The 13,927-nt window shown below is 31.5% G+C and overlaps 1 protein-coding gene across 6 annotated transcripts; it reads right to left on the bottom strand.

Moving 5' to 3' along the window:
• Positions 1–5,464: 5,464 nt before the first annotated feature.
• On the bottom strand, positions 5,465–12,696 carry LOC140984802 (uncharacterized). Of its 6 annotated transcripts, none has more exons than XM_073452428.1 (11): positions 12,608–12,635; positions 10,986–11,149; positions 9,744–10,251; positions 9,247–9,394; positions 8,501–8,611; positions 7,304–7,871; positions 6,981–7,214; positions 6,783–6,852; positions 6,316–6,452; positions 6,012–6,078; positions 5,465–5,885 (listed from the first exon to the last, which is right to left on the bottom strand). In XM_073452428.1, the coding sequence occupies exons 1-11, from the start codon at positions 12,618–12,620 to the stop codon at positions 5,743–5,745; spliced, it is 2,163 nt and encodes a 720-aa protein (XP_073308529.1). In that variant the 5' UTR covers positions 12,621–12,635; the 3' UTR covers positions 5,465–5,742. The 6 variants fall into 6 exon arrangements, with proteins under 6 accessions (XP_073308529.1, XP_073308535.1, XP_073308531.1 ...); XM_073452434.1 differs by lacking the exon at positions 12,608–12,635 and adding an exon at positions 11,654–11,674; XM_073452430.1 differs by having other exon boundaries at positions 5,466–5,885; positions 10,986–11,169; positions 12,608–12,696.
• Positions 12,697–13,927: the final 1,231 nt, after the last annotated feature.

The following is a 13,927-nucleotide window of genomic DNA, read 5'->3' as shown; positions in this document are numbered from 1 at the left end:
TTTTTTATCAAATGTTAAAAAATAATAATATATAACTTCTCGAAAATCAGAGAATTAAATATTTATTAAGGTTGGTGGTCGACATCAATACACTAAACACGATAAGCATCATGTCATTGTCTTAGGCTAACACAATCTAAAATTTTGATATATGATAGTGATTATTAGACAAAAAATTAATCGACATGCGTTGTATTTAAAATTAACGAAAAAATAGTTTTTATTTTATTTTTATAATTATATTATTTTTTCAATTTAAATATCTATTCATTTTTCACTAATTTTTAATAATATCGTCCCGTGCATCGCACGGGTTAAATACTAGTTAAATTCTAAAAAAAGTGTTTAAATGGAAAAATGTTAATTTTAATCACGCTTTGATGTATGATATTTTTAGGTTTTTTTTTTTGTTAGATCAATTTTAGTTTGGTAACATTATTATTATTTTTAAATAAATTTTATTAATTTTTTCAAAATTGTGTAATTAAATTATCAGTATTGTTTTTAAATTTTTATGAATACTAGATTAAAAAAAAATTCTCGATATATGTAGTGTGTTTAACAACGTAATTATATATTTTAACAATGATATTAATCATATATTTATATTATTTTGACGAAAATGAATAAAAGTGATAAATAAAAAAATACAGTTACATGATTATAATTAATTTAAGAAAACATGCATGACTAAAAATGTCATAAACCAATACATATATGACTAAAATTGACATTTTGACTTTAAAAATTAATTAATTGAAGGGAGGAAAATGGGCCGGGTTTAAAACCAGACACTAAAGGAGGTTTAACGGTTCTAAATTTTTAATGACTTTTGTGGAGTTTAAAAGTGTAGCTCTATTCAATCTAAGATATAACTATAAAATGTCAAAAAATTTATTTAATTCAACCTAAAGATTTGAATGAACATTTATTAATTGAGAAATATTTCAAACTCACATGCTCACTTTCATTTCTATTAAAAATAATATTAATAAACAATAATTAATTCATTCTTTTCTCATCCATATGTTTTTCTTTTTCTTTGATTTATTTTTAAAAAATTATCTCTAACAATAGTTTAACATCAAAAAAATTAACATTGTTCATTTTATTTTTTGAGTACTGATCACAAAACCTCACAAAATTTTAAATTATATTTATTAAAAATATTAATAAAAATTTATTACGCTATATACAAAAAGTATAATATTTTATTGGTTCATAAATTGAAAATAATAATAAAAAATTTCATAATTAAAATTTATTTTTTATTAATTATTATATAATTTTAATTATTTTATATAATTTAGTTAATCTGGATTTTATATATATGATAGTGATTATATATATAATATATGTGATTGATTGTTACACTAATATTGTTAGAAAATTTCAAGTTCAAAATCTTGATTTTGATGTTAACAATTATATTTCTAACATATTTACTCACGTGCGAAGTTGCAAACACAAGAAGAAAACCGAAACTGAAACTGAATTTCTGAAGAGCTTCGGTGTTTTAATGGTATATCTCAGCTGAATGATTCAAATGACAATCCGCCAACTTGACTGATCAGAAAACTCAATTTGGAACAAATCGTATTCACGTCAGTTGGGCAAATTGAATGTTATCTATGTCAAACTGATCGTTGAATGACCAAAATGATTGTACGAAAACAACAATCAATTGGGTATGAGCAGTTGCGGTATTTTGACCATATATCTCAGCTCGGTTATTGGAATGAAGCGATTCAGTATGCGTTAGAAAATTAAGACGATGATCTAAAAAACATCTTCGGAAGTCAAAGTCTGAATCGAAGCTTAAGATGTTGATAAATGACGATGAAGCTACTGGTTTTGCACAAACTGAAATCAGCGAGGCTGATTTCAGCACACCGGTTGAACTGAACGAGTGGAGCTGCTGACCAGTTGAGCAGCTGATCAGTTGAACTGAACTAATCGAGCTGCTGAACCAGTTGAGCTGATGACCAATTGACCAGAACCAGTTGAGCTGATGACCAGTTGAACAGAACCAGTTGAACTGCTGAACCAGTTGAGCTGCTGACCATTTTAAGCTCGCGAAAATGTCCATCAAGACGAATTTGACCATTGCAATATCATAAATAGTATAGAAATTTTCCAAACGATCATATTCTTGTGTCTAATGTATATATCATTGTTGGGGCATATAAAAACAACATCTTGAAGATCAAACAAAATCTTTTGAAGAAGATTCAAAACATGTGCAATTAACATGAAGAAATCTGCTAGTTGAAAGCACAAACCCTTATGTGAGGATACATTTGAAATGTACACTGTAAAAGATAAATTCCTCAAACACAATCACTCACACATATACAACATAGTTAAACTTCAAAGTTTAGTTGAGTGAGTCTTCATACAAAGACATTAAAGATTGTATTTGTAGTCTTGGCATGAGAGACGTTAAATATTATGCGCATTGTGAGGTTTAAGCCTACAATCGAATGTGTGCTAGGAGTTTCAATTAGGCAAGAGATAAGTCCTAAATTGAAATAGGTTTGTACAAGGTGTAGTATAAATCAAAGGATTCTAGTGGATCCTTCCCAAAGGGAAGAAGATGTGACGTAGGAGTTGTTAATATCCTAACATCCATGAACAAATCCGTGTCTATTTATTTATTGCATTTGCTTATCATTTCCATTGTTTTTAAAAATACAATATTGAAGCATTTTATGTGTTCTTCAAATACCAAAATATTTCATACCAAGTGTTTGATAAAATGCTTCAACCAAAATATTTTTACTCATTCAACTTGCATATATTTTAAATGTTTTACAAAATGTTTAATCGGTTTCTATGAATGATTATTTTGAGTGTTTTTCGCTTGGTTTGAAAAGTTTGATTTAATTCATCGATATTCAATATTTAAAAAACAAAGCTATTGTAGCTCAACGATGATTCCCCTATTCGATTTTATCAAATTTATTTTTAAAAAGTTATGAAAACTCACATATATAAAGATAATTATAATAAATTAAGATATTAAAATTTTAAAAAGTTATTGAAAATATTTTTAACATACTTATTATCAGGGGTGAAAAAAAAATCAAACATTCTGATATATCGGATTTTAAAATACCTTAAAATATCGTATATACCGGATTTAATGTTATATCGTATATTTTAGTACGATATCAATATTGATATGACATTAAAAAATTTCGATATTTTGGTATATGCCGAAATACCGAAAAAATTTCATATATTTCAAAAATTATAATATAATACCAATTTCGTTATTGGCATGTCATTAAAAAAATTTGGTGTTAAATTTCGGTATTTCGATGTGAATAACACCAAATTTTTTTATTTTCGATATAGACAGTATTATATTGATATTGTACTAAAATTTCGGTATATAAAATTATTTTTGTAAGAAACGGTATGGAATTTATTCTCGATATACCGATATTTCAGTAATGTGATATATCAAAATTTCGATACGGTATCAGTATTCATTTTTCGGTAAGATATATGATTTTATTTGGAAAACCTAGTATAACGTACATAAGCAAGCCTATTTATTCCCTATTTTTAGGTACAAATAATTATATTGTTTATTTTTTGTTAAATATATTATAAATAACAAAATTAATATATCTTTCCATACAAAAATTTTACTTAAAATGAATGAATTTTTTTGAGTTCAATTATTTATTAATATTAAAAATTACTACTACGTATTTTTTAAAATATTAATTAAATAAATAAACATGTCGAATTAACGTGAATAATTGAAGTTTAATTGCAATAAATTTAATACTGACTTATTTATCGTCTTTCGTAAATTAAATAAATAAGTAAAAAATATTTATATTGATAAATAAAATATTTTAAATAAATAAAAGTTATTTACTGTGAGGGTCCGTTATCCTAATTACAATTTATTAACATGCAATCATGATTAATCAGTAAACAGCGGAAAGTGAGTTAAAAATTTACGTTTGGGCCAATAAAATTTTCGACATAACCTTCCCATAAATAAGAAATACCAGAAAATCAAATACTCAAAATAAATAACATATGCTCTCAATTAACACAACGTAAACATGTGCCAGCCAGACACAATCATGACATATACGAATCAAAATATCATAGAGCCGACAAGGCCCGATCATACCATAATACAATCATCCAAATATATACATATAGTATCTGGGAGACATCAACACCACGCAGTACTAAAATACAACTGAGCTCACTCTCAAGGAGCACTAGAATTTTCAATTTAAAATAAAAAAAGATATTTTTACCTCGTATGATACCTAATGTGATTTGATGATGATTGTTGTTTTGAGACGAGTTTATTATGATATTAAGATGATATTGATTTGTATCGTTACATTGCATATTGATCCATCGATTCAGATTTGATATGGCGGATGTCACCTTGATTTATTGATTTGTTGGACATATGGGGCTATAGTTGAGTTGGCATGGTGTATGCGGAGGTCGCTGTTATGGCCTGAACACTCTCTATAGGCGCACCATAGTTCTGAAATTGTAGAACACAACACCCCACCTCGAGCGGATGAGTCGGTGGATGTTGTTGGGGGATTATATTTCATTGGGTACCCTATGACCAGATGATTCACTTGATCTTGAGATTTATTGATAGCACACAGCTTCTGATCATGCATTGCATTATTGTGCATCTTTATGAATTCTATATGAACTAGATGTCATTTTAATTCTCATATGTTATTGATTGTATCATACTAGGTTTATACTCACCGACGCGTCGGCTACCTCTTGTGCTTGACGGTAGGTGAGACGAGACTTGGGATGCCAGAGTCTAGCTCCAGGCGAAGAGATACGAGTTACAATGAGATTCTCGAGTCTTAGAAGCTATTTGATGATGTTTGGATTACTTTGGTTCACTAGGTTATTTTGGCATATTAAAATTTACATTTCAAACATTTGAGACCTTTAAATTATTTTGACAATGTTTATATCGATTCGCGAACCACAGATTATGTATTTTACTCAATCGTTTGGTTGTTACATTTATAATTATTAGTATTAATGTCAGACCTCGGTCCCCACATTTACGTTCAACTATTAATTCAAAAAATTTTAAAAAATCACAATCATAAATTATAAAATACACAGTTTTATTTAAAAGTTTACAAAAGTCAATAAAAGTCTTGAAAAATAAATCTACAATGTTTCGTGAAAATCTTTAGAAATCTATGACATTTTAAACGTGAGCAGAAATCTACCAATTGCACAAAGTTATTTTTAAAAAAATCAAGAAATCTATGCAACAAATATACCTCTAACATAAGGCATGACCGTAAAAGACGATAATGGTTTTTGTTTAAATTTAATATTAATATTAATATTAATATTACATATATAACATGCTTTTATTGTGCGTTGAATAAGATTTAAAAATTGTATAATTTTTAACAAATTCAACTTCGATTCGACCCGCTGAGTTTCTGAACGAGAGTCTTTGATTTACTAGTTTTTAACAGGTCCGACTTAGACTCAATGTCTCTGATTTACCAAACCCGCCCCTTGACATCGACTCCAACCACTTATAGTGAGACTAAAAGTATACATTTCATACGTTTTTGTAGCAAGTTAACCTCACATTAACCATTTTTACCAGAAAAACCTCTCCGGCATATACGAATATTTTTGTAGAGACTCTATATGCACGCACCTTCAAATGCGATTGATTCCATGAAATCCAAACTATTCAGCAGCTTGATCCCGTATTTTCACGATAACTTGTGCAGCTGCAGACTCCCTTGCATCAGATGGGTTAAGCTCCAAATGACCCTTTGAAGATATCTTGAAATCTTTGCTTTTCACCACCACCTTCGACAGGAATTTACCTTCAAAAAACCAAGTATTGAGCGAAGATCCACATAAGAGAAAAATAATAATAGTAATCCAAAAATCGCCCTACTAAAACATCTGTAAAACCAGTAAATTCAGTGAGAAAAGTGGGAATGCCCAACCTTCTGATGGTTCTACGACATATCGTGGTAGCCTCCAGTTATTCTTGAGACATGTATACTCCAAGTCCTATCGTCATATAACAATATAACATGTAATAACAAAAGTAAAAAGACCTCGAATGATTGAATTTTGTATGGCAACCTGGTAATCGGTAACCAAAAAAAGTTTGTACCATTCTTTTCAAACCTTGTTAGAAAAGGATGTATGGTTTTAATTTTTTTATGCAGGAGAAAGAAAAATAACATTACATTTTTCAAGAAATCACTTGACAATAACATTACATTTTTCAAGAAAGAAACTCACTTGACATGAAGATTTTCCAGGGAAATATGTGTCATGATGACCCTTGTTCAGGAGTTGGATTTCATGATTCAGAAGTGAAGGATAATTACCCCTTAAGATAGATTCGATGCATTGACGTGCTAACCCAACATCACCACCTAAATAATTATTTGTTTTTCGTAAAATTGCTGAATCAGTAAAGTATATAACAATGTGGCAAATCGGAAACACATCATGATGGAGTTTAAAGATAGAAAGTAAACGCTTTGAGCTAACACATCACGTCAAAGAAATTGCTGAAATTAAGTGAGAAACATAAAACTCAAGACATGTTTAAGAATATTTAGTGCTAATGAAACCAGCATGCAGAGACCTTTCATTTGCTAAAAGCCTGTATAAATAAGAAAAGAACATACAGAGATGCTAAATAATATATAAAATGTAAGCCTGTAAAGTGATAATTATAAAGCCTACGCACGATAACGTACCTTCCCTTATCCTTTGAATATTATCTTCGTAAAATGCAAGTGTGTCTTCCATGCTCCCCATCTGAGCACACTGCCAAGGCAAGAAAATTATTTCATTTACAGAAATGTTTCTAGAAATTAGCAGGAACAGTGACATGAACGAAAAATTGAATCCTGCAAAGCTCACGTTACCATAAGAAAAAGTTATAGATAAATTACCAGTTCGTGTCTTTTTCGATAAATAAGTGACAAGGCATTTTGCACATCTTCTGAATCCCGAAAATTTTGTACATCTGCACTGAAACTTGTATTGGCATGAAAAAGTCCTTGTTGATTCTGTGTCACAGCGGTCCCATTTTGATCGCACAAAACAGTCAGAACACCATTTGCTCCGGAAACATTCTCATTCATTTCCGTAGTTTCAATATGGCAGGATTCATTTGAATTACATTCCTATAACACAAAGAATCAAGAAACGGCATGGAATAATATAAAATGTGAAACGGAACAGGAAATTTCTCTAAGAGAAACAATTGACTCACATTGAAGTTGAAATCACCACCTGAATCATGCAAGTCTGAACGGGTAAAAGGCAAGTTCTTTCGTCTATGATAACATACTTTTAAATTTGAATCAAGATTCTTACTACAATCATCACTCTCTCGGCAAGATGTGGTTAAATCATTCAAGCTGGTTCTTTGTATCTCTATTGAAGAATCAGATAATAAACCCTCGGAAAGATCATCCTTTTTCCTATCTGAAACTTCGAGATTAACTCTTTTCCCAGGTTTTTTGGCAGAATCCAAAATGTCATGTATCTTGTTAAATTTCTCAGCACCATTACCGTTGTTTTCTTTCTTCTGGAAGACATTGACAGCGCTTTTGTTGTTGCCACAAGATGCTTGCTTGAACTTCTTAATGTCAAAGCCTATTTTCTGAAAAGAGTCAGCTTTTGGCCTACAGTTGTCACTGTCCCTGTGATCCAATTCTTCATCGTTAAAGTTCTTATGAGGTAACACCCATATCTTGCTTTTGTTAATTTCTTTTTCGAACTTGTTTGTGACGATTTTAGCACTGCAGCAATTTAAACTTGGCAAACTCAAGTCTTTCCTGCAATATTCATAATTTGTCAAAAAAACCTTCAATCTAAGATCCAACTGAGACATGTCAAACAATGACAACAAACCAATCTAAGATCCAACTGAGATATGTCAAACAATGACACCAAACCAATCTAAGATCCAATTGAGATATGTCAAGCAATGACGCCAAACCTTTAATCTAAGATCCAATTAAGATAATAAAGCATACAGACACCAATTATGGCAGAACTGCTACAGAAAGGCAACCAAGGTTGAGATGGATCATATCTAAAATGCATGTTACTGTCAGAAATCAAAAAGGCAGATTATGCGGCCTCTAGGACATTTGCTTCAACTTCAAAAAAACTAAAATGATCCGTTTTTTATAAAAATAAAATAAAATAAAAAAGCATTGCTTAATAAAATGCTTCTTTAAACCAAGTGCTTGCACACTCAAACTGGCCTACTGATTTATTTTACACTTGTGTCCTCCACATGCCCATGGCAAGGAGCACTTCAACTCATGATCATTGAAAATAAATATCAGAACAATTTTGAACTTCGTCCCAATTTAAACAGAAAATGGGGATTGCTTCAAAGGGAATGGAGAACAACTCCAGTTAGAAATTGAAAAAAGGTGCTTCATAGACACTATACCTCGAAAGCCAGCTCGAGATGTGCTCTGCATAAGGAAGCATGTGATAAAACTCGACAACAGGTGTAGCCGTCCAGCTACCATGAGACTTCTCTGCCAAAGGACCCTGTAAACTGGAAAAGTAGCAGAATTATTTTGTCATCAAAACACCATCACCGACCAAGCAATGTACCAACACGTATTTAGTCAAATGCCAGTCTATCTTTCTATGAATTCTAAACCTTTCCTAGTTTCTATTTCTTCATTTCCATGCCAATTGAAATTTGCTAAAAAAAATAAGATTTGTCCACAACCAAAAAGAGAAAACACAGTTGGGGGTGAGCATTTTCGAATGCTCCAATGGCCAGCATATTGGTTGTATGTAATGTCTTTTGAGATGAGAAATTTTAGGTACCTTTTGTCATGACAGGAAAGGGACTGCGCTCACAAATTTTAATAACAGGACATAACATGGAAACAAAAAATGGGTGAAGTTATCAATTATGCATGATGTCTAGCTTGCCCAGATGACCAAAACACGTCCACAAAAACCTAGCTATTAAAATAGATTCAAGCATGAAGGCAATGTAAAAAGTTTATGTAAAACTCAAAGCTTAGAGCAAAACATTCGCCAACTATTTTAATTAACCAACTGTTTAAGAAGGGAATATACATGCATGTCATGAAAAGTCCTTCCACCATCAATCACTTCACACAAAGACCAGGACTCACAGTGTCATGAAGCAAAATAATAGCAAAATGGACTAACCTCTCAACAAGAAGTTTAAGAGGAACTTGATTCTTTATGCTGAATGACTGTGAGCATTGCATTATAAAAAAGCGAGCTGCTGACTTTAAATTACATACAGAATATACAACATGAGTCTCCAAAACCACAAGGTTAGAATTGCCAAAACCTGTTCCATTGAACAAAATATTCAAGAAATTGTTCATCAATTAATAGGCCAATTACACATTGTTCAAATGAAAAGATAATATAAACAAAGTTCATTATCAAAGACAATTTATACTTTGGCTCATAGTTGTAAGAGGTGCAAGATGCGGACACATGATAAAGCCAAGCTGAGGCGCATAGATTGTCAGTGTGTAAGAACAATGGTTTGGTCAATTTCAATATATCCATCTAAAGCCTTACAAATACAATTAGAGAAAAAGGAAGAGAGGACCGAATAAAAATGATGTGGTCAACTTGTAAAAGTTTTGAAGTTTCTAGTGAACAGATATTAAACAATGTGGATTAATTACCTGTGGCATCCTTTACAGCATCATAACCTAGCTGAAACTCACTGTCAACAGTTGATACACCTAGATCATTCCATTTCCTCTTGGTACCAATTACTTCTTCCATTGATATGTCTGCATTGATTTTAGACTCATTAAGTGGTTTTTCAATAAGTGACCAAACCCCTTCCGTGATGAGGCCAAACTCAAGATAACAATTTTCCTTCTTCGGATCAACCACAAGCACAGCAACCTTAAAAATTGGCCACGGTTCTGTGTTGGGCACATCTTTTGATGTATCTAAAGCCACAGCTATATCACATGCATTTTTTATTGCTTTCTCAGTCACAGAGAGCTGACCATCTGCCCCATTCAGATCCATGGATTTGCTTTCTTTCATCAGTTTCATAAATGAAATCAAGCGCGGTCTCAATACGACAGCCAACTTAGAAAATGACGCAAAATCCAAGAATCTTAGTTCGGGTTTCTGCTTCCTGTGGTAGTAGTTGTAAAGCAATACAACCGCATGCATCTATAGAGATGAAGAAAAAAAACGAAATCAGGATNGGGGGGGGGGGGGGGGGGGGGGGTTAGGTCAAACACACATTGGAGTTCTCATTGATCAAATTAAGTTAATAAAGCTCTAACAAGGTTGAGTCTAACCTCTAGTGGGAAAGTTGTGACATAATAAATGATAAAAAAAAAGCCATCTAGAAAGAGCCTCTAACCATGATCAGGAAGGACCAATGAAAACCAAAAGTAGGAGCTCGGAGCCTGTGGCAGAGGTATTTGAGCATGATGGGCAGATGGAGAGAAAATAAGCCCAATACAATCATCCATGCCAAATACCCCACCAAACCCTCATGGTTGTATTAACTACAGTTATAACCACACACCACGAAACCAACAAGATTTCGTGGAACTATTTTTACTCCACTTGAAGAACACAGCAGTGGCTATACCTCCATTCCCACCCCATACATAATGAAGATTAATGTATTCCCGAGACATGAAACTAACTTAAAACACTTGCATTTAGGGAAAGTATTTGGATCACACAAAAAACCATAAACTTCTCATTCAAGCAACGACGACAGAAAAGAATCCCACTTTCTCCACCAAAACAAATTTCTAAGGAAATCCCAAGATTTATGCAATCCCAATTTGGGCTATAAATCGCTTATGTTGAGAGCATGGCTACCAAATGGGGGAAACATTATGATTAATGCTCAAACAATTGTCAAATAAAAATCACACACAAGTTACCTGTTTGGCAACAGAACTTTGAGCTTCTTTGGAGGGAGGGCCAGTAACAGAGACCTTCCAAGGTAAGCGAGGATCGACCAATTTCTCCATCAATGCCTGCACCACATCCTCCGTGGGACCCACCTCCCATTTTTCTGCCACTTCTTCGGACGCTGATTCTGAACCTGAAGCCATTGTTTAACACCTTCGGTTCAAACACAAACCCCCCACCCAAAAAGAAGGAAAAAAACACCGACAAAAAATTTAATCATGAAAACTCATCATCAAGAAAACACAAAAAAAACACAAAATTAAATGTAAGAAACAAAGAAAAGTATTGAAAGGGCAACTTAAAAATTGAATATTTGGTCTAAGATCAGGGTCTCAAAGAAATACTAGCAAACATAAAACACTCATCATGAAGAAAACACACAAAAACACAGCGTTACGCTTGAATGAAACGACATAAACAACAAGAACCCAGAAAACTACACAGGAAAACAGGTTTCACCAATCAAAACTTGAAAAAAAAAAGAAAAAACAAACAAAAGAAGAAGAAACCTTCCTCACCAGTGCTCAATAACCATTCCTAGAAGCAACAAACCGTGTTCTCTTGTATGATACAATCGAAAGGAATAGTACAACATACTTTTGTCAGAAAACAGGGGGCGAGGCAAGAGAATGCAAACCTGGCGCAATTAAATTTTTTTTCAAACGGAAAATTGGCCTTCAATTCTCGATTTTTTTGTGTACAGTTCCTAGATATTTTTTAATACCACATTTCTACATAAAGTATATCACATTTTGTACGACATAGTACCACAATTTTGTAGATAAAAAATAAACTCAAAAAAATATTTTGATTAGAGATTTTTCAACAACTTCCTCTTTTTCAAACTGAGTTGACGGAATATAGTTATTTAATTAATGGAATTTTTCGACACATTAATGTGGTTTTTACATAAACAGGTCCAACAATTATGTATTTCCAAGTAAAAAATTACTTAAATCTAATTATTTGACACTCAATTTTCTTACATCCGCGTTGAGTGTTGACAAATCTATATTTTGTTTAATAAATGCAAATAGTCAATTTTTAGTCAACTAAAATTTTTATTTAATCTTTTATTGGATCAATTAGTCATGTTAATATATTTTTACGATCATTTAATTAAATTACTAATATTATTATTATATTTTTTATGATTATTTTGCTAAGCAGACATACATGTTATTACATATTTTTTAAACCACGTGATTATAAAATTTTACAATGATATAGTAATTTAATTATATTATTTTGACGAAAATGATAAAGTACAGAACCAGAAAACGAAGGTTGAGAGCAAATTTCTTAAAAAAAAATTATGGGTGAAAGAGAAAATATTAGGGGAACGTGGAAAAAATATAATTATTTTTAGACCTTTAGTCAATCAAATTATAAAATTAAGGAAGAGAGGTAGCATCCACCCGCCCCCTTCCCTTCGTTCCGTCACTGAGAATGACTACAATTGATCGTATGAATGTATTTACACGACTATAATTTTGATTCGACAAAAATAGACATATAATCAGCCGAAAGTCATATAAAATATGAGGACAATCGTATGAATTTAAAACAACAAATAAAGCAATCATATTACCTCTCAAATGCATCACACTTGAGAATATATTCAATTTTTCGGATTTAAACGAAGATAGCTCATCAAAGTAGATAATGAACGAAACGTCTTTCCTTTGTTTTTGTCATGTCTTAATCTAGTCCATGGTCATGATCTCATTCTATGTATAAAGCATTAGAGAGAGATAACAAATTATTTTACGCTAAGACGAGAAACAAGCGTTGCACGAATCCGAAGAGAGAGCGGTGACGGCCGTGCTCTACGGAGGGGAGGAAGAGAGCGGAGGGTAGTTATGTTATGATTTATTTTACTAGACCATGGATTAAGAATATCTTTTATTATTTAGTTTTGATGAGCTTTTCAATTTAAATAAGACACTAACAAGTTAATAATTTGGCTGGACAATCCAAGTTCACGAACCACAAGCCCAAGTCCATGGGGGTTTATGACCAACCTTTTGGCTCATCATGGTTGGTGACATCATGATCCAGATCAATGATATAGTATCATCGATGTGACGACTTCAAATATTAAAGTTTAATTTATAAGTAAATTTGTAAAAAATTATCTGTCAATGTTTGAATTAATATTGAGTACGTAACTGTAATTTTTTAAGAATCAATATCTGACAATGTTATACTTTTAGTTTTAACTCCCTACAAACTAAAATTTACATTTTTACCCTTTATTATTTAAATAAATATATTATTTTATTCACAAAAATTACATGTGTCTTCTCCATCTAAAATATAATTTTTTAAAAAATATTATTTCTCAATTATCGTGGAATAAGAGTAAATACTTATTTTGACATACAAAGTAAAACGTTCACTATTCGTTTTCCTTTAAAATATACTCAGAATTAAACTACTCGTTTAATTTGAGTTTCAAGCAACCCAAGATTTACGAATGTCATCATCATTTTCACTCAATATTAACTTCAAATTATATTTTGGCATCCTCAAATAATTGGATATGAGTATTTAGGAGGTAAAATCATGTATCTGTAGACTATAATTAGATACTCTTTGTACCAATTTAGGTAACACATTTTAACTTCACAAATGACACCATCAAAACTCACTTAATATTACTTTAAACTCAAGTATTTTATTACACATTTGAAGTATTCAAATAGTCAAATCAAAAATTTGAAACCCCAAAATAGGTATTTTATCGGTCAAAATAAGTATTTTTTCTAATTCAATGATGAGTGAGAAATTGTGTTTTTTCAAAAATTAGATGACATGAATAAGTTATCTTAACACATTTTCAATGAATTTATTGTGATTGCTTAAAAATATGATATTTTCTTATTTAGATTATTCAAAAAATGAATTC

Source organism: Primulina huaijiensis, chromosome 9 (genome assembly GCF_012295235.1).
Source record: "Primulina huaijiensis isolate GDHJ02 chromosome 9, ASM1229523v2, whole genome shotgun sequence".
Taxonomy (NCBI): domain Eukaryota; kingdom Viridiplantae; phylum Streptophyta; class Magnoliopsida; order Lamiales; family Gesneriaceae; genus Primulina; species Primulina huaijiensis.
The sequence above is the reverse complement of the archived record's forward strand: the minus strand, read 5'-3'. Positions and strand labels throughout refer to the sequence as shown.